Source organism: Gracilinanus agilis, chromosome 4 (assembly GCF_016433145.1).
Source record: "Gracilinanus agilis isolate LMUSP501 chromosome 4, AgileGrace, whole genome shotgun sequence".
Taxonomy (NCBI): Eukaryota; Metazoa; Chordata; class Mammalia; order Didelphimorphia; family Didelphidae; genus Gracilinanus; species Gracilinanus agilis.
Window position 1 is genome coordinate 377,171,058 of NC_058133.1, and position 21,684 is coordinate 377,192,741.

Here is a 21,684-nt window from a genome sequence, read left to right on the forward strand (position 1 = left end):
TCTCTTTCCTCCCTCCCTCCCTCCCTCCCTCCCTCCCTCCCTCCCTCCCTTCCTTCCTTCCTTCCTTCCCATATTGGAAAGAGTGCTAGATTTTAAGCCAAGAAGAGCCAGGTTTGAATCTTACTTCCAATAATTATTTAATGAGTGTGATCTTGGGTAAATTACCTTTCCCCTTCCAATGTGTAAAATGGGGATAATAATACATGACAAAGTTTTTATGTGGATCTAACAAAATAATGCATATAAAATTATTTATACTTTAAGTGATGTATGTGAAATGATGATAACAACACTAATAATAACAATAATAAACAACTTTTTATGCATCTGTTTAATAATAATATACTCAGAAGAGTCCAATTTATTGGAATCAAAAGATCAGTATGATCTTGTAAAATGTAATGAGAAGTGAAATAGGGATTGAACTCATCTTGGAGAAAAAAGACATTTCAGCCTGTTTAATTGTTAATAAAAATCTACCTCTATGAACCTCAGTATCCTTACCTGTAAAATGAAGTGCTTGGTTTAGGTGACCTTTTAGGTTCTTTGCATCTTCAAATCCCAGGACCATGAATCAGAAATTAAGGATGGTAAGAGGTTAGAGAGAAGATGAAAAAAAAAGGAAGGGCATGAATCTCAGATTGCTGGCATATGTAGTATCCCTTCAGAGTTTTTAGGAGTAAGAGAAAGAATGTCTTATCTCCACAGTAGCAAAGCCCCTGAAAGCAAGCCCAGAATGGATTCCTCCAAATAGGGAAAAAGAGGGAACTGGCTGCCAGTGCATTTGCCAGTCCTATTTTCTGGAGATGTGTTTGCGGATCCTACCTGTCTCCATGAGGCTTTCAGAGCAAATTGGTTTGGTTTCAGGGTTTTTGTTTTAAAGTGGACTGAAGATTGTTCCACTAGCAGCCTTCCAAAGCTGGGTAGCTTCTGAGCAGTTTGTGGATGGCTAATTCTGGTGACTAACTTTCTGAGTTTGAAAGCAGTAATCATTCTGCTAAGGGTCCTGAGAGAGGGTACTGCCCTTCTCTCTAGTCCAGAAGGAATGTTGCAATATTATGAGACTAAAGAAGAGAGTTTAACTTAATTGTGTCCTCAGGTAATATTTCCTATAATGCAACATTGTGCTACTTGACATTGGTCAAGTTACTGAACATTTCTGCATCATAGTATCTTTATCTGTAAACTGGATTAAAGTTGGATTAGTTGGCATCTAAAGTCCTTTTTTGGCTTTAGATTTATGGTCTATATCTGTAATCAATTTGGAATAAGGTATTATATATATACATATACATATATGCTAATAAAAACATATTTATATAGTTTTCAAAGCTTTTTTTCTACAACAATCCATTGAGTTTAGTAGTATATTGTGCTAATTTTACAGAAAGCAGGAAGTTAGAAGGTTAAATAATTTGACCAATGTCAGGAAACAAATGTCAGAGCCAGTATTCAGAGGAAGATTTTCCCATTCCAAATCTGGTGCTTTCCCCATTTTCTTACACTGCATTTTGTCTGAAAAGATAAACACTATAAATTAACAGGATTGTGTCACATGAGTAGTATAGGTGATACTTTCAGTTGGTATTCCAAATCAAGTCAACCAGCATTTATTAAGCACTTACCATGTGCCAGGCACTATGTTAAGTGCTAGGAATATGAATACAGGCAGGAAGAAAGGCAGCCTCTGTCCTAAAGGAGATTATATTCTAATTCATGAATATAATACAAAAGGGGAGGCTTAAACATCCAGGTATTGGGGAAGGAAGGAAAGAGATGAAAATACCAAGTATTTGGCATGGAAGATGGCAGAGAAAGTTCAGAGTCAGAAATGAAACTGAAAGAGTGATGAAGGTATGATTGGCTTTGTCTTTCTTTTTAAAAGAGAGATTCTGGGAGGAAGCAGCAAATCAGAGACAGAGGACCCAAGAACTGAATTCCAATGTGTGAAGTCTAGGAGTGGAATGATCTTTCAAGGTGAAGAGTTCTCTATGGCATTGAGAAAAATTGGAGAGTCAGGAGGGTGGCCTAGAAAAGGACATGATTACTGAAGGGTGTTACTAGAAGGTGAGGTGACCTGAATCTTGAAGGAAGATTGTTGTTATTGTTCCGTTTTTCAGTTGTGTCTGATTCTTTGTGACTCTATTTAGGGTTTTCTTGGCAAAGATACTAGAGTCATTAGGCATTTCCTTTCCCAGTTATTTTACAAATGTGGAAATGGAAGCAAACAGTGTTAAGTGACTTGCTTAGTCTCCCCCAGGTAGTAAGTGTCTGAAATCCAATTTGAACTCAGGAAGAGGAGTCTTCCTGACACCAGGTTTGGTATGTTACCTATCTACTATGCCACCTACTTGTCCTGAAGGGAGGTAGTACTTAAAAAAGTGGAGATGAGAAAAAAAAGTAATCCAGGTAGAGTTATTGGTGAGTGAAGGTGGATGGTGGCAATATATACATTTAAGGGAATAATGAATAGATGAGACCATTTCAAGAGGAAGTTTTATGTAATGGGCTAATCGGAGAAAAGACTAGAAAGGTAGGTTGTTATTGTTGTTCTGTTGTTGATTGGTTATGTAGTCACGTATGACTTTTCATGACATCAAGATGGGATTTTCTTGGGGAAGAGACTGTAACAGTTTGCCATTTACTTCTCCAATGGATTAGGCACACAGAGGTTTCTTTCAGTTCAAACAGAGGCAAACTTTCAATTGCTATACAAATGTCAGTTATCATTATATTCCCATTTATTTAAAGGAAGAAGTGGAGCCAGAAGAGGCAAAGGAGGAGGGGCCAGAGAAATAGGAAAGTAAATGTCAAGAAAGTCAAGAAAGGACAAAATTTCAAGAAGGAAGTTGATTTACAGTGTTGAATGACTCAGGTCAAGAAAAATGAAGACTCAGAAAGGGGCTCTGGTTTGGGTGTGGGAGGTTTCTGATAACCTTAGTTATCAGAGTTGCAAGTGAGGACCACAAAGTTTATGTTCACACATGTTTATTTTATTTTTATTTGAAATATTTTAAATTAATTAATTAATTAAGAATAATTTTCCATGGTTGCATGATTCATGTTCTTTCCCTCCCCTCCTCTCACCCCTCCTCCCATAGCCAATGAACAATTCCAGTGGGTTTTGCATGTGTCATTGGTCAAGGCCTATTTCCATATTATTAATATTTGCATTAAGGTGATTGCTTAGAGTCTACGTCCCCAATCATGTCTCCATTGACCCATGTGATCAAGCAGTTGTTTTTCTTCTGTGTTTCTGCTCCCACCATTTTTTCTCTGGATGTATTCACACATGTCTAATGTTTCTCAAGTGCTTTGGATTCTTCAGAAAGAATAACATTGTTTTAATATCCATGGTCATTAATTTATGAATATATATAACAACTCTGCAACAAAGGACACATTTTTTATAGTCATTTTATACAGAAAAATATTTTTGGAGCATCAGGTTCTTTCCCCCAGGTTCCTCAGGAAGCAAATAGGACATATGGATATTAAGTCTGGATATCCTTCTTCACCTCTTTTATATTCTAGAACAGTGATTCCCAAAGTGGGCGCCACTTTCCCCATTGGGTGCTGCAGTGATCCAGGGGGCAGTGATGGCTAAGTAATTTTTTTCTGGAAAGAGGGCAGTAGGCCAAAAAAGTTTGGGAACTACTGTTCTAGAACATGTAAGGTTTCTCTCAAGTAAAATGACTTAGTAGTTTGATGCCAAATAATAGGATGCCTTACCAATATCATTTCTGCCTCTCACAAATTTGTGGAGTCAGCTTCCTGGCACTAATCTTGAAGTCAACAATCACTGTCATTATTTAAAGAATTGGTGTTCAAGAACTCCTTTAGTACTCCTTTAAACTTCTCTATACAAGAGAATGGGTCATAGAGTGATCTTGGTGTGAAATCCAAATATAATTATTATTTCTTTGAAAATATTTCTAATTTTGTAATAGTAGCTAGCATTATTATAGTACTTTAACGTTTTCAGTGCTCTTACAAATATTACTTTTTAATTTCATAATTACCCTAGAAGGAATATGCTTTTATGAGCCACATTTTACAAATGAGAAAATTGAGCCTGACAGAGATGGAGTGACTTGCACAGGGACACTGAGCTAGTAAATGTCTGAAGCCAGAGTTGAACTCCTTCAAACTTCAGATCTGGCACTCCATCCACTGAACCACTTAGCTGTTTCTAGGTTTTAACTGTTACAAGGATTTGTGAAAAGGAATCTTGGTGAAACAAAATGAACAAACTCCATTATAATAGTTTATAGTTGTATAAGACTTTACATAAATTATGTCATTGAGCCTATAAAAAATTGAGCCTATAAAAGCCATGTGAGCTAGTAGTAATATTTTAATAGCCATTTTACACACGAGGAAACTGAGATTTAGAGAGATGGTGTAACTAGTCCAATGCTACACAGCTAAGAAATGATTGTATTGGCACTAAAAGTCAGGGTTTCTGATTTACAGGCCCATGTTCATTCTATGACACTCGACGTTCTCATTGCTTTGGAAGATACCTTTCAGGCTTGTTCATGATTCTGGGTAATGATGTTCAATTTACAAATATCCTGCTGTGTTGCTAATAGTCATAATATGACATGTTTGGCAACAAAGGACTGGAGTGAGTCAAGATCAATTTTGACCTCATGGAGAATATAATTAACCTGTAAAGTCTCTTCTGAATTATAGTCTACAGAGATTTATTCCTTTCTCCTTTTAATACTGGAAAATTAATATGACATATCTGAGAACAATCCCCTCTTTGTGATTAAACAAAATAAACCCCGATTTCTTTTTAATACTAACCATGCGTTTCTGCTTTTCTTTTTCTCCAAGATAATGATTCTAACTGTCTTTTAATTCCTTTAGAAATAGTGATGACTCACTCATAACTTTACTTCAAAATGTGGGTATATCTACAAAAAAACATTGTATATGGTTGAATCTGAGAACAAGTTAGCCAATTTCCTTCAAGAATACTCATGTTCCAACAGGGAGGTCTTCTACAACCTTTCTTCAATTTACTATACCATAATTTGTTCTTTCTGAAACCATCTTGTTCATCATTTCTTACAGCACAGTAGTAGTCCATTACCATCATATACCAAAATTTGTTCAATCATTCCCCAATAAATGGACACCCCTTTAGTTTCCAATTCTTTGCCACCACAAAAAAGCAGCTATAAATGTTTATACTAGCAGATCCTTTCCTATTTTCAACTGGGGTTTTCTTGACAAAGATACTGGAGTGATTTTCCATTTCCTTCTACAACTCATTTTATAGATGAGGAACTGAGGCAAACAAGTTAAGTGACTTGTGTAAGGGTTGCATAGCTAATAAGTAACTGAAGCAAGATTTGAACTCAGGCCTTCCTGCCTCAAGGCCTGATGCTATCTCCACTGTACCACCTAGCTCCTTGCACCTTAGTATAACCATATATTGTTATCAACCCGAACTATTATGATAACCTCCTAATGAATCATTCTTCTTCTATCCTACTTGCCTATCCTTCTTCTCACTATGAGTTTATTCTATTTATGAGAAAAAACTATGTAAATCACTCAATACAGGGCCTGACACATAGTCACTGTTAAGAAATACTTATTTCCTTCTTTCTTTAGATTAATCATGCCACTTTTGCACTCAAACTTTTTCAATGATTTCTTCTTCTTGCCTGATAAATAAAAGTTGTATTTTTTGCCTGAAATTCAACAGTCTCCACAATCTGCTGCCACATTCCCTCAAAGTTTATCTCATTTGACTTCCAAGTACTCAGTGTTCCACCTAAATCACAGGCCATTTTGTTCTCTGAACATGTCCTTTGTATCTCTGCTCACACTGTGCCCTGTGCTTGGAGAGTTTTCCTCCATGTCTTTGCCTTCTGAATTCCTACCCCTGCCACCCCAAAGATGCAAGGAGCTGTTTTGATTTCTTCCTGTCAGCTGATATTTTCTCAGTCAAACTTCATGTATCATTTTCATACTTTTATATGTATTTACATGTATATATGTATTTTATATGTAATAATATGTATATCCTATTAGTGTACTCATTATGTAATATTTTTAGTATGATTTCATGTTTGTACCTTATCCTACTTTTAGACTATTTGCTCCATGAAGTTAGGGGTATCTTATCTAAATTTGGTATCTCCCTTACCTAGCTCAGAGGTCTTTCTATATAGTAAGTGCTGAATTAATGCCTATTGAATAAATGAAGTCATGGTATCTTAGGACTAGAAAGGAACTTAGAGACCCTCTAATGCAGGGTTCTCAATGACCAAGTAAGAGTCCTGGGTCATACAGAGATTTAATGACTTCCACAAAGTGAGATGGCTACTTAGACAGTTGTGATCATAAGAGAGTAGTATGGTATATAGATTTAGAGCTGGAAGGGACCTTAAAGGTCATTTAGTCCAATGCCTTCATTTTATAGATGAGGAAATTGGGGTTCACAGAAGTTACATAACTTCCCCAGAGTCACCCATTGTAAATGTCCGAGGTTATATTTGAACTCATGTCTTCCTTGCAGCAAGTCCAGTACTCTGGTGTAGTGGAAAGAACACTGGACTTAGAAACAGAAGACCTAAGCTTGAGACCTAGACCTGCCCATTCATCAATGGACTCTCTGTTACTACCTCTCTCTTTCTCTCTAAATTTTTTTTGTTACATTAAAGTTTCTAGGTAGTTCCTTATCTCCTTGCCCTCCCCACTCTAACTAAGATATCATTTGACATAATATATATGTATTTGTATCTATAGATACAAAACTACATCTTATTTGTTTCAATTGATTAGTTCTTTCTCTGGAGGTGGACATTTACAGTTATTCTTGAAACAATATTTCTGTTGCTGTATATAATGCTCTCTTGGTTTTACTCATTTCACTCTTCATACTTTCATGTAGGTCTTTCCTTTTTTAAAGAAAATAATTCACCTGCTTAGGGGCAACTAGGGGGTTAAGTGGATGATAGAGACCCAGACCTGATGATGAGAGGTCCTGGGATTGAATATGACCTCAGACACTTCTTAGTTGTGTGACCTTAGGCAAGTCATTTAACGCTAATTGCCTATTCCTTACTGCTCTTCTACCTTACAACCAATATTTAGTATTGATCCTAAGACAGAAGGCAAAGGTTTAAAAAATTCAATTAAATTAACTTTCTTGTCATTTCTTTTTTGTGTAGTAATATTCCATCACAATCATATCCCACAACTTGTTTAGTCATTTCTTGATTGATAGGCATCCCCTCAATTTCCACCTCTTTGCCCCCACAAAGAGAATTGCTATAAATATTTTAGAACATAGGTTCTTTTCCTTTTTATTTGATCACTTTGGGAAAGAGAATTTAATTAAATTCTAAGTTCCTTTTAAATTCTAACATTCTAGGTACCACAGCTCCTGAATCCCAGGAAGAGAATTTTCATAGTAGTTTTTTCTCCCCATCCATCTGATGTGGTGGTGGGAAGAAGTTCCTTTTTTTTTTTTTTTTACTCAGAAAGGGAATTTGTGGTCTTGTGACTTTACAATGATGAGACAGTGAGGGCCTAATTTGCCTATCATATGAGGACCAGTCTAGCTAAATTGCGAATCATTCATTACCAGGTTAGAAACAGTGTGATAGTTTTTCTTTCTTGCCACAGCAATTCTTAAAAACCTCTAAGTTTTAGAAAGGTTATGATATGAATCATCAGGACAATACTCACATTGATGACATCATAGATCCTAGAAATATTGAGGTCTAATTATGTTACTATAATGAAAAAGGCTGGACCTGTGAGAAAAGTTCCTTACTTTTTTGGGGGGTGGAAGGAAACCTCTCAAAGTGTGCAAGCTAGCACCTTCTTCGCAACTCCAAGCCTTAGAGAATTGAGGCACTAAAAAGTTTTTTGTTCCTAGTCACAAAGCCGGTATGTGCTAAAAGTGAGACTTAAACCCAGGTCTTCCTATCTCTGAAGCCAGATATCTTTCTACTATATATCATGCAGAAATTGTAGTGTGGTATTTGGGAGACAATAGGACTAAGAAATGTTTAGAGTTTTCTGCATTGTCTATAGGATAATTAACTGTCTACATTATTGGAATGCTCAGTGGTTGCTATTATGTTCTTATAGTGAAGCATGTCAACCTTGAAATGATCAAAGCAGGGTAACTAGTCATGCACAATTGAAAATTCCAAAGGTAATGATTGTATGAAAAGTATTTTTAAAAAGCTCCTGTGTCATGGTCCCTGAAATTATTTTTCTCTTCCATTGCATTGCAACCAGACTAGTGGTATACTTTCTCAGATTTATCAAATACATCTCAACACTGATCATAATAGCAGGCAGGCCTGAAATGCCATATGGATCACTGTTTGTGCTATTAGTGAAATATTCCCTTGTTCAAACATAATAGCATTTCTATTTCTGTCTCCATTATTCCTCACCCAAGTGATCTCATCATGCTTTTCTACTCTGGTTCCTGGATTTCTTCACACTAAGCATACCTTTTAAATATGCCAGGTTAATGCCTTTTCCTCTCTTAACAACTTTTACTTATTCTGTTACTTATTTGCAAAAACTCTACTTTTCATAGTAATATTCTAGTTTTGACTTCATTCTACCAAAATCCAGGTATAACTATAAGGCCACATTTGTCTCATTGCATCAAGATCTCAAATTCCCTTGGCTTTCCCCCCATACTTTGTCTTTTCTGTATAGGCATCTTTTGAAAGTAATTTTTATTGATACCCTTCCCATCCAGAGAACCATCTCTGTTATCAGAGAATAAAAGAGAACCAAAAGAAGTCTATAAAACTAAAGAACACATCCAATAAGTCTAATGTTTATAAATGTTTCACATCCATATTTTCCACTTCGGTAAAGAAGGGATAGCTTTTTGTCATTTATTCAGAATCATAAGTCATAGTCATACTAATTGTCATAGTCATAATAATTGCATAGAATTCAATTTCATGTATTTTGTTCTTTTACTTTACATTATTAACATTATACATAGTTTGCTATTCGCCTAATTTTTATTTCATTCTGAATTAGTTCCTGTAATGCTTTCTATGCTTTTCTAAATTCTCCAAATTTATCATTTCTTTAAAGATGCAATTTTTAATTTTTAATTTTTACTTAACTTTTGTTTCCCAACTTACTCTTTCCTCGCATATCCAGGGATCTATCTTTTGTAGCAAGGAATAAAAAGACAAAAGGAAGAAGCAGTTCAACAAAACTAACTACACACCAGTTGATTTTGACAATGTGCTATTTCATATCCATAATCCCCCATCTCTTCAAAGGATAGAGAGAGAGAGAGAGGAATTATTTCCTTCCTTCCTTCCTTCCCTCTTTTCTTCATTCCTTCCTTTCTTCCTTCCATCCTTTCCTCTCCCATGAAATTATGATTTTTATGAATCTACAAAATTATGAAAATAGGGAATTCTCTTTCCTCTTTCTCTTCCTTTCCTTCTCTCTCCTCCCTCCCTTCCTTTTCCACCTTTCCTTTGCTCTCTCTCTCTCTCTCTCTCTCTCTCTCTCTCTCTCTCTCTCTCTCTTCCTCATCTCTTTTGTTTTAGTTCTATTACTCACATTTTCTTGCCAACTTTTTCTCCTTCAGACCTTCACTACTGCTTCTAATCCTTCTTCCTTTTGCCTTCTGCTGTTCGTCCTTCTCCTCAGGTCCATCTGCTTTATTTAGCACTCCTCTTCTACATGGAGCCTTCTATTCTTTCTATTCCTTAAAATTTTTGTTTTTCAAATTTCCTTCCTTCATAATTGAAATCCGGACATTTATAATCTCCAAACTCTTCATATCTTAAACATATTTCTTTTCTTCCTCCTTTTCTTCCTTCAGGCAAGGCCTTTCTTCTCTCCATTCTTCCTCATCACTTCCTCCCACTAAAGTTACTTAACATAAAAATATCAACTTTTCTGTTGTTATAGTTTTACAGAATTTTGAATAATTATCTTTTTAATATAATTCTGAGCCAGTTTTATTGCCTATCCTATTTGACATCTAATATTTTAAGAATTAAAATGACAACTATACTTGTAGAAGGTTTTTGTCTCATCATAAACTTAGTGCATCTGACATTCTAGATACTGAATTCAAATATATTTTCATAATTGGTGAATTTTTTACTATTAATGATTGTTAGAACTTCAGTATACTATTTATACCTTTCCCTAGAATAACTCAGTTACATTTTGTTACAATATGCTTATATGAATATACATGTACATGTTCATATATTTCCTTCCGTGCCTTCCTTACACAAGATACTTACTAGCTGTGTGGCCCTAGGAAAATCCACCTACCCTCCCTTCTTTCCATTATCACTCTCCATTCTGCCACCCAATTGTTCATGATCATAAGTACATGATCATAAGATTCTGGGTTTCTACAATTCTATATTTTGCTTGTTACACTGTGCTCCTTTGAATGTGTCAAAGTATGTCACCCTATTTGGATTTGCTAATTTAGTCTTTCGATAATTGACATTACCACTTACAAAGGATCAAAACAGAATGCAGAAAATAAACAGCAAATGTATAACATATATACCACTAAAATATTGAGCTCCAAGAGATTTATATCCATTAAAACAGGGGACAAAGTTTCATACTTTTCTAGGGTCGCTTCTAATTTTTTATTGTTTGTAAAATTCATCATAATGACTAACACATATAGTGCTTTTAAAGTGTCATTCAGTCACTGTAGTCCTATTTGACTCTTTGTGACCCCATTTGGTGTTTTCTCAGCAAAGGTAGTGGAGTGGTTTGCCATTTCCTTTTCTAGCTCATTTTACAAATGAGGAAACTGAGGCAAACAGAGTAAAGTGATTTGCCCAGGATCACACAGCTAGTAAGTGTCTGAGATTAGTCTTCCTGACTTCAAGTCTAGGGCACTGTCCATTGTACTATGTAGATGCCCTGTTTTAAAGTTACCAAGCATTATATGTATATCTACATTATATAAACAAGCACACACACACGGTTACAAATATGCACAGAAATGCCATATCTTAATGTTTATATGTATATAGCATGTTAACATGAACTTATCATACACATTTAAAGGTAGTTTTCTATATTTACTATATTAGATATGCATACACACATATATACTTTTCATATATGCATGCTTGTAGATATATTTAATATGCTTCAGATATACATATATTCATAGATATACATTACTAAGCAATATACACACATGTATACGTGCTGTTGTTGTTCAGTTGTTTCTGTTGTGTCCAACTTTTCATGATCACATTTGGGGTTTTCTTGGCAAAGATACTGGAATGATTTGCCATTTTCTTCTCCAGTTCATTTTGCAGATGAGGAAATGAGGCCAACAGAGTTAAATGACTTGCTCAGGGTCATAAAGGTAATAGGTGTCTGGGGTTGACTTTGAATTCAGGAAGATAAGTCTTCCTGATTCCAAGTGCAAAGGTCTATCCACTGTGCCACCTAGCTGTCCCCTAAGGTTCAAATGCAATTCCACACAAACACATAAACATTATCTATCTATCTATCTATCTATCTATCTATCTATCTATCTATCTATTTTCTCTGTANTATCTATCTATCTATCTATCTATCTATCTATCTATCTATCTATCTATCTTTTTTCTCTGTAGACATGTATGTATATATGCATGTATATGCATATGCACGTATGTAAACACACAGGGATAATAATATATGCATACTACACACAATAATTTTAAATACACGTATGCATGTTTTGTGTGTATGTGTGCACACAAAACATACATATGTGTATGCATGTGTATGTGAATGAAATTGCATTTGAGTCTTATAGTTGTCCTGTGAGGTAGATATTATGATGACCATTTATAAAGTGAGGACATTGAGGCATAGAGATTCAGTGACTTTACCATGGCCACCCAGCAAGTTAGACTTGGAATTTGAACCCTGGTCTTCCTCATCCCAATTGCTCCTGATCATTTTGTGTCATATTTACTCTATAACTATCACTGATTAAAATGTTTTAGATACGTTATCTCATTTAACTCTCATAGCTACTGAGATAAGAACTATGAGGAAACTAAAATTCAAAGAGATAATTGGCTTTATATAGCTAATAAGCATCAGAAACTCTATTTGGACCCTGAAGTACAGATTCACCACACCAGTAATGTCAAACTCAAATAGAAATGGATGCCTATGTGCTGCATATTAACTTAGAAAATTGCAAATGAACATTATATAATAAAAAAAACTCTTTCCTTCTGTCTTAGAATCAATACTGTGTATTGGTTCCAAAGCAAAAGAGTGGTAAGAGCTAAGCAATGGGGGTTAAGTGACTCGCCCAGGGCCACACAGCTAGGAAGTGTCTGAGGTCAATTGCCCCTTTATCTATGTTTTATTGTATTTTCATTTATTTTATTAAGTGTTTCTCAATTCTGCTCACTGAGTTTTGCCTCTGTGAATCTGACACCACTCTGCCTTTATAGAGTGCAGCACAGTTAATGTTACAGAATTAAGCTTAACCAAACTTAATGAAGCCATGGAGTATATTTGAGGAACCCCTGATCTGTGGGAGTGGGTGGTTGTTTCCTTGTCACAGTTAATTATAAGTCTCCGATTTTTCTTTTTTATTTCTCCACCTTTGTCTTTATCTTTCCAGTTTTCAGCAACTATCACAATAACATTCACAGAGGAAATGCTCAATACAAAATACCAAAAAGAGTTAACAAAGTAATCCATAAAACATTTAGATGTATATGTTTCAGCAGAAGTAGACAAAACCCTGTGGCCAAATTGTTTTCAAGTCTCTTCTTCTTAATACTTTTTGTCACCTTGCTTTGAGAAGTAAAAGATAGTTGCAAAATTCCATACATTTCAGTTTTGTGCTGCTGGAAAAAGGCTAAAGAGGAAAGCAGGACAGGATGCAAAAGGCAAAAGTGGAGCAATGGAACTGACAGTATGATTTGGGAATATAATATGGTTTGGAAGAAAAGAATAAAAGGGAGAGACAGAGGGATGGGGATCATAAGATCAAAGACATGGGAGAATGGATTTAGAACTGGAATAGAAATTAGAGATTGAGTAACACCATTCCCCCTTCATTGTACAGGTGAGGAAACTGAGTCTCAGAGAGCTTAAATAAGTTGCCCAGAGTCACAGAGCTCATCAGCATCTGAGGTAGCATTGGAACTCAGGCCTTCATGTGTTCCAAGTTCAGTGCCATATGTTATAAAAATAATTTAAAATAATTACAATATCTTTTTTCTTTGAAATTATATTTTTACACTTGAAGTAAGTAGTCTTTTGGTTGACTGCAATATCAGATACTCATATGGTTCTGTAATATCATTGATATGACTTCTTTCAACAATACAGATCCATATTGCAACCTATAGAGTTCTTACAAGAATCCTGTGGATTCTTGTTCATGTCCTCCAAAAGTTGACCACCGAGGTCCACCCAATATGACATAATGAAGTTATTGTAGTATGTTTCTAAATTCTTTTTTCTAACTATGCTCCATTTTTCCAACACAAACTTGTTTAAATCACTCAGAATACCAAGATAAGGTCAATGTGGGTACATGATTTAGACATTATGGGTGATACCAGAAGCAAATTAGGGGATCATGGAATAATTTACTTGTGATATCTATAGATAATGGAACATGTATGACCAAACAGACAGAAAGCATTACAGGATGTGAAATGGATGATTTTGATCATATTAAATTAAAAAGGTTTTATAGAAATAAAACAAATGCAACCAAGATTAGAAGGGAAATGCAAAAATGGTCAATTGGGTGATCCAGTGGATTGAGAGTCAGGCCTAGAGATGGGAGGTCCTGGGTTCAAATTTGGCTTCTGACACTTCCTAGCTGTGTGACCGTGGGCAAATCACTTAAGCTCAATTGCCCAACCCTTAGTGCTTTTCTGTCCTTAAGCCCATATGCAGTATTGATTCCAAGTCAGGAAGATAAGGGTTTTTTAAACAAAAATGAACTGGGAATTTTTTTTATATCTGTTATCTTTAATAGAGATCTTATTTCTCATATATATATTTGTACATATGTATATGACAGAGAGAGAGTTGAGTTAAATTTATGAAAATATAAATAATTGTCCAATTGGTAACTGTTCAAAAGATATAAACAGACAGTTTTCAGACAAAGAAATTAAAGCTATCTATAGTTCTATGAAAACATAGAAATACAAATTAAAACAACTTTGGGATACCACCTCATACCTATCAGATTGGCCAATGTGACAAAAAAGAAAATTATGAATATTGGAGGGGATACAGGAAAATTGGGATACTAATGCATTGTTGGGGAGAGTTGTGATCTTATCCAGTCATTCTGGAGAGCCATTACTTTGTCTATATCCCAAAGAGAGAAAAAAAACATCTATTTGTATAAACATATTTATTGGAACTCTCTTTGTAGTAGCAAAGAATTGGAAACTGAGGAGTTTATCAATTGGGAAATGACTGAACAAGTTGTGGTATATAATTGTAATGGAATATTATTGTGCAATAAGAAATGATGATGATTAAAAAAAAACAAAAACACCCTGGAAAGACTTAAATGAACTGATGCAAAGTGAAGTGAGCAGAACCAGGAGAACATTGTATACAGTAACATCAATATTTTTGATGAACAATTATGAATGATTGCTATTCTCAGCAATGTAGGGATCAAAGATTATACCAGAAACTCAATATTGAAAAATGTCATCTACCTACAAAGAAAGAATTGATGAAGTCTGATTACAGATCAAAACCTACTACATTTCTTTTTCTTTTTCTTTTCTCTTTCTTTTCTTCCTTTCTTGTTTGCATTTCTTCTACAAAATGAATAATATGGAAAATGTTTTACATGATTGCACATGTAAAATCTATATCAGATTGCTTACTGTCCCAGTGGACTGGTGGGAGAGTTTGAAGGAGAGAAAGAATTTGGCATTTAAAATTAAAAAAAAGTTTTTTGAAAAAGAAAATAAATAGATGGGGTAACATAAGAACAAAAAGGTTAGATGGATATTCAGTGAGGATGACTGAAGTCTCTTGCAAAATCTTTTGTCATACATTAAGTACTTTCTTTCAATGCCTAGTATGATCAAGAGCAAATCTCCTAGGTTTTGACCTAACACAAAAATAAGATAAAATAAATTGAAATAAAAATATTTTAAAAATCACTCAAGATGGAGTTATTTTAACTACATGCTAACTTTTTCCTTCACATTTTCCTCTTTTATTCTGGACAGTTATCCAAGTAGTATAAATGAAGTGCTTCTAATGTGCCAGGTACAATGCTAAGAAAGAAAAAAAAACCTAGTTCCTAACCTTAAGAAGTTCACATTCTATAGGGGGGTTGGAGGTGGTAGAGACAATCACAAAAATAAAACAACAAATAAATAATACAAAAAACTAGAGAGAGGTAATGGAAGAGAATCAAAGGAGAAAGCAGCTGATATGGATCAGAAAAAGCCTCCTTGGCAAAGTGGCATTTGAACTGAGTCTTACAGAAAGTCAGGGAAACTTAGAGATAGAAATGAGGAGGGAGCATCATGGGTGATACCCAGTGCTAACATTTAGAAATAGGAGATGGAGTGTCATGTTCAAAGAATAGCAAGGAGGCCACTGTGACTGGATGGTAGTTTGTAGAAGGAGGAAAAGTATTATTGGGCTGGAAAAGGAGGCAAGGGTCAGGCCATGAAGAATTTTAACTGTCAAACAGAAGAGCTTACATTTGATCCTGTAGGCAATGGAGAGCTACTGAAGTTTATTGAGTAAAAGATGTATGTGTCAGGGTCAGACCAATTTTAGGAAAATTGCTTAGTAAAGGATGTTTTAGAATAGAGAGAAACATGAGGTGGAAAGATAATTAGGAAATTATTATAATAATCTGGGTAAAAGGTGAAGGGGATCCGAAGTCGGGTGGAGCCTGAGTGGAGAGTTAGGGACTTAGAGGAAACATGTTGTGAAGGGAGAAATAATAGAATTTCATAACAGATTGGATAGGTGGGTTAAGTCAGAGTGAGATATTGAGCATTTTAAGAAGGTTGCTAACCACTGTGTCTGCAAGGATGGCAGAATACTTAACATTAATAATGATTTTTTTGGTAAAAAAAGGAGGGTTTTTGAGAAAAGATAATTAATTCTGTTTTGCTCCTGCCAAGTTGATCTTTGCTCCAATAATAGAGTGATCTGACTCTATAGATGGCTAATTCTGGAGTGACTTCTTTGCAAAAATGAGCCATTTCCTATTTGTTAAGAAGAATTAATTTAATTCTTTGTGATGTTATTTGTCATGTCTAGTGCCTTTTTTCTTTTTTTTCTTAAAATAAATATTCATGAACTTGAAGTATGAGTGTTCTGGATAGTCTTTGGTTGCTCACCTTCTTTATTCCTGATCTATTTTACTTGTTTCAGTTTTTGTGTGGAGTAGAAGATGGAGCAATGGGCTTGGTTTCAGGAAGGCCCAGGTTCAATCCTGCCTCAAGAGTGTTACTGTCTATGAGGACCCAGACAAGTCTCTTAGCCATTCTGTGACATAGTTTCCTCAGATGTCAAATGAGAAAATTGGACAGAGTGGCCTTCAAAGTTCCTTTCAACTTTAAATTGATGATGTCAACAGTTAACAAGTATGAGAGGGATGGTGATTGGACCTGTGAGTTACTTGAAATAATATTAGATGAGGAAAACCCTTCCAACAACCCAGGTCAGAGTTGCCTGAAACAAAAAGACAGGTATTAAACTAAGACCTTCTTGGCCACAAGGTCAACTCTCTCCTTTATATGCCACTGCTGCCTCTAAGCAGAGAAAACATATATTTAATTTGGTGGGCTTTACTGAATTCTTTATAGAATCTATGTTTTGCTGAATATTCTGTAACAGATTTTTTAATGTAAATTGAGATTTTTTTGATCATAGCCTTCTTACAAATATGTATTCTCAGCATTGGAATCTGAGATGAACAAATGCTCCAACAAACAACATTCCTTTTTTGTTTTGGATAGCACAGGATATAACCAACTTTATAAATTCCTTCATTTGCTTTTTTCAAGAGAACTTGACAGTTGTCTTTTCAGTAGCATGTTCCTTCTTTCTTCTGGTTGTTTATTCTGAGAATGTCTAGTTACAATTCAGTTCTTCCAATAGTAACAATAACAACAGGTTTGCAAAGCAATTTACTCAGGTAAATCTAATTTGATGAGTGAGTCTATTCATTATTCACTGGATGTAGATTTCAGAGTACCACTAATAATTCAATGTTTATAGATGGTCTACAAAGCATGAGGCTCCTAGCAATCTCAGTCCTCATTTCCTCTACCTTACTGCCATTACAAAGTTGGGTAGAGGGCTTTCTAGATGTAGGATTCCATTTTGGATTTGACTTTGTTACACGATGTGCCAAAACCACTGGATTCATTACCAAGTAATCAACTTACTGATGATGAACCTCTCCATTTATATCCAGACTGACTGTCAAAAATAGATCCAATCTGTTGATAGGACCATACTCCAAGCTCTTCTAGTGAAGTAGAACTTGACAGAGCTTGTATTCCCTCACCAGACTTGGAGAACGTAGGGTAATGAATCAGGCATCAATGTCAGAAGTCATAGCAGCACATAACGCAAACCAGAAACCCTCTAAATACATATTTATAGAACCTCTCTGATAATTCACTACTCCAAAGCATGACATATTTTCTTTAAATGAAGTTAATTTCTCATATATTCCCATTCAATCCATTAATTTAAGCATAACCATCTTTTATCCTGGTTTTTCAGGAGATCTTTTAAAACTATTATTTTTTAGTTTTGCTTTAATTTTTCTAGTCAGAAATTCATCAAAGAGCTGATAATAATAATGTTAAGAAATAGTTAACATTTATATGTTTACTTAAGATTTGCAAAGAGTGTATTTGTGTGTATTTGTGTGTGTGTGTGTGTGTGTGTGTGTGATTCATCTTATTTTGACACAACAATCCTGTGAGGTAGGAGTTATTATCATCTCCATTTTATAGATGAGGAAACTGAGACTAAGAGGTTTTAACCTCTCCACCTTTAAATTAATGGGACTAACAGTTCATAAATTACACAACTAGGAAGTCTGAGGCAGAAATTGAACTCAGGTTTTTCCTGACTCAGAATTCAACATGCTATCTATCCACTCTGCCACCTAATTGTCTCTAGATAAGAAATTATTTTGTGATATTTTACTTTAAAAAATTCTTATCTATTCATATCTTTTATTCATATATGTCACAGTTTTATGTTATGTAACATAATAATAGTATCTGCCCCTGGTTCAAGGTTAAATATATTATTTTAATCATATCTAAGGATTAATATGGTGGTTTTACACTTACAAAGAGAAGCTAGTTCTTATAGCTTATAGAAGTAACATAACCCCTGTATGCTAATATTATATCCTTATTATAAAACCAAAGAATTTCACTAGGTTATTAGAAGGGAGACAGTCGAAACCTTTTCAACATTATTGTTATGTTTGACTAATTCTGGTAGTGGTGGAGTTACTGATGGCTCCCCAGAGAGGGATTTAAAATACAAATAGCAACAAACAAAATTGAGCTCATTTTCAAGGCCATTGTAGTAGCAGTATGAGCTGAGATAGGATAGCTGCTGTGACTGTTCAGGTGTGAATTTCTGTAAGGAAAGGAGAGAGAAAGGTAGGAAATGAGCAGTTGGCTTACCTTTTATTTGTGCCCTTTAGTGTCTACTACAGTGCCTTGTTCAGAGAATTCATTTCATGAATTCTTATTGATTAAATGCTTGCAAGTATCCTTATTTTATAGTGTTCTTGGTATGAAGAGAGAAATAGAACCCAATTGCTATCAAATAATTATTTAGAGTGTTTTCTTAAAGTTCAACTTGCAAAAATATTAAATAGAAAATGAAACACATAGTTTACATATATGAATATGTGTGTATACATGTATATATATGTATGTACGTTGTTTTACTTTTGAGTTTAAAGAATCAAGTTATGAATGTAAGATGGGGGAGATATGCTTAGACAGCAATTTGTTTGAGAAGAATCTGAGTATTTGGTTTAGTTCACTACAATCTCAATATGACTTAAAGGTAAACTGTTTAAACTAGAAGAGGGCAGCTACAGTGGTGCAGTGGTTAGAGTATTAAGCCTGAAGTCAAGAAGACTCACCTTCCTGATTTCAAATGTGGCCTCAGGCACTTAAAAGCTGTGTGATCCTGAGCAAATCACTTAACCCTGTTTGCCACAATTTCTTCACCTGTAAAATGAATTGGATAAAAAAAAAATGACAAACCACTGTAGTAGCTTTGCCAAGAAAATCTCAAACAGGATCACAAAGGGTTGAACACAACTGAAAAATGACTGAACAAGAACAGAGAAGAGTAGATAAAAGACTTAGTCAGTGGTTTGTAAAATATAGGTAGACCATTCTACAATTGTAATCAGATAGATTATGTGATGTACCAACCTATCGATGTGAACATAATTCATATTCTGCAAAGAAAATAAAAGTTTACCAATGTAACCAATTGTGGCTTTTTCTAGACTGCCTTAGGTTTTTTGATATTATTATATGGATTGTGGAAATAAAATATTTCCTTTGAAATTATATCATATTTTTACTGTGCTTTTAAAAACAAAGCCTTATGAATTTGTTGAAGCATTTTAAAAGAAACATTTCAAGGTATACTGTTGCCTTTCTCAGGCTCCTGTTGTAATAGTGCTTCAACTTAATTAGTATTTTTTCTGTTCTCCATAGGTACACCTTAGTGGATATTTTGCGTGCCATACTTCTTTCTTTGGAAGCCATGATTGAAGATCCTGAGCTACAAGTGAATGGATTTGTTTTAATCATAGACTGGAGTAACTTCACCTTCAAGCAGGCCTCTAAACTTACACCAAGCATGCTGAGATTAGCAATAGAGGGCCTCCAGGTAAATATTTATGAATCACAGTCCCCAATATCCTCATCTCACTGATTCTGTGGTTAACATCTGTGGTCAAATCTAAGTAGGAAGTACAATGTTCTCATCTAATCTAGATTCTCAGTCTGAGTAACTCAATAACATAATTCCCCATGGAAGGCTTTTATAGACTTACACAGACTGAAAATATAGAGTCCAATTTATCATTGAAATGGAGTTATTTCCCTGGGAAGGAAACATGGAAGCACAAATAACATTCCGAGTTCATGTGGCAGAGAACCTTACAATTTGGGATATATTTTTCCTTTTATTAGGATATGTGTTACTCTTGGTTCTACTTATATAGAATCAATATAGAGCTCACCGATTTACATTAACTTGGTGACCAAATATGAATTGCTGAGGCTGCTAAGTTATAAGATGTCTTAAAAGTGAATTTTTCTGTACTTCTCATATACAAACTAATATCTTGAACATTTTGGAACATTTTTCTACATGGATAAAAAGTCTTAAGCACAATCACATTTTCCTTCCAGATATTGTTTAAATAAGCATTGCTTTCCTACTTATTTAAACTTTTTGAACAGAAACTTGACTTATTTCTCTACCTAACTTGATGCTTATAAGCTCCCATCAGCTGTGTTTTGGTACTTTCCAAATGAGTGATTGTAAAGTCAGATAACTGAATTTTTTTTATCTTCATAATTCTCAATTTAACAGGTTACTTTTTGTTGTGTAAAGAAAGTCTTCCTCAGTGTTTATGTAGAAATGGTTACTTACCTAGAAGTAAGGTCAATTTTGCCCAATTGGGATATTATAAAAAAATAGCAAAAAAATTACAGGACAATACTCAGCAAATATCTGTTAATTCCAGGCCTTTTCATTTATACTATTTCTCCCTGCTTTTTTTCAGTTGTTTCTGTTTAGCATCAGTTTTTTTTCCTAGGGGAGAGGATCATTTGAACATTTGTAAAGTGTTGTCAACATGTAGCGCTTTATAAATATTTAATATGAAAGCAAAATTTTAGTCATGAAAGTGATTCTAACAATGATATTCTGTATTTATTCTCTGAATTTTACACAGCCTAAATTTATCCATTTAAAAAGTCTTTTAGCTTTCTAATCCTTGCTACTGCAGAAACCAGTTTTTTAAACTAGCAAGTCTTTCTGACACACTGACATCACCAAAATATGTTAAGCTTTTTTTTTCATATTGTAGAAACCAAGAAATATTCAGAACCACAGCTATCAGAGACTATGTCTAGAGGATATTAAATGGATGTTTAGAGACCTCCAAGAAGGGTCAGTTCTGATGGTGGAGTGTCTTTGAATAAAATTCACTCCTTGGTTTGATGCCCTGGAGTTGGTCAAATAATTGATTCTTTTTTTCCTGAGGAGATTTTTCCAGACTTGAGCCTCCTTATTGGCTTCCAGTGAGTCAGGCTTTTAACTTTTCTTAGCTCCTGCTTTAACTCTGGGGAGACAGACAATGGTGTAAAAACTGGGAGAAGATAATAGTTGGAAATGATTATATTATTATATAGACTCAACCTTAAATCTGCTCTACTGATAGCAAGGTGAAAATCTCCTTCATTCACCAAAGCAAACTGTCTACATCTTACAGAAGTATATGTGATTCATTATGGAATTTCCCAGGTTGATAAATGACCTATTATTATTGTTATAACTTAGCTTGACTCCCTACACTTTTTAAATCAGAAAAGGTACCAGCAATGTGCCCTT

General features: G+C 34.7%; 1 protein-coding gene across 1 annotated transcript in view; it reads left to right on the top strand.

Moving 5' to 3' along the window:
- The window catches only part of CLVS2 (clavesin 2), a 97,210-nt gene that overhangs the window by 12,264 nt on the left and 63,262 nt on the right, over positions 1 to 21,684 (top strand). The window contains exon 2 of the mRNA XM_044676015.1: positions 19,776 to 19,950. Coding sequence (XP_044531950.1) covers positions 19,776 to 19,950 — 175 coding nt within the window. The remainder of the gene's footprint in view (positions 1 to 19,775; positions 19,951 to 21,684) is intronic.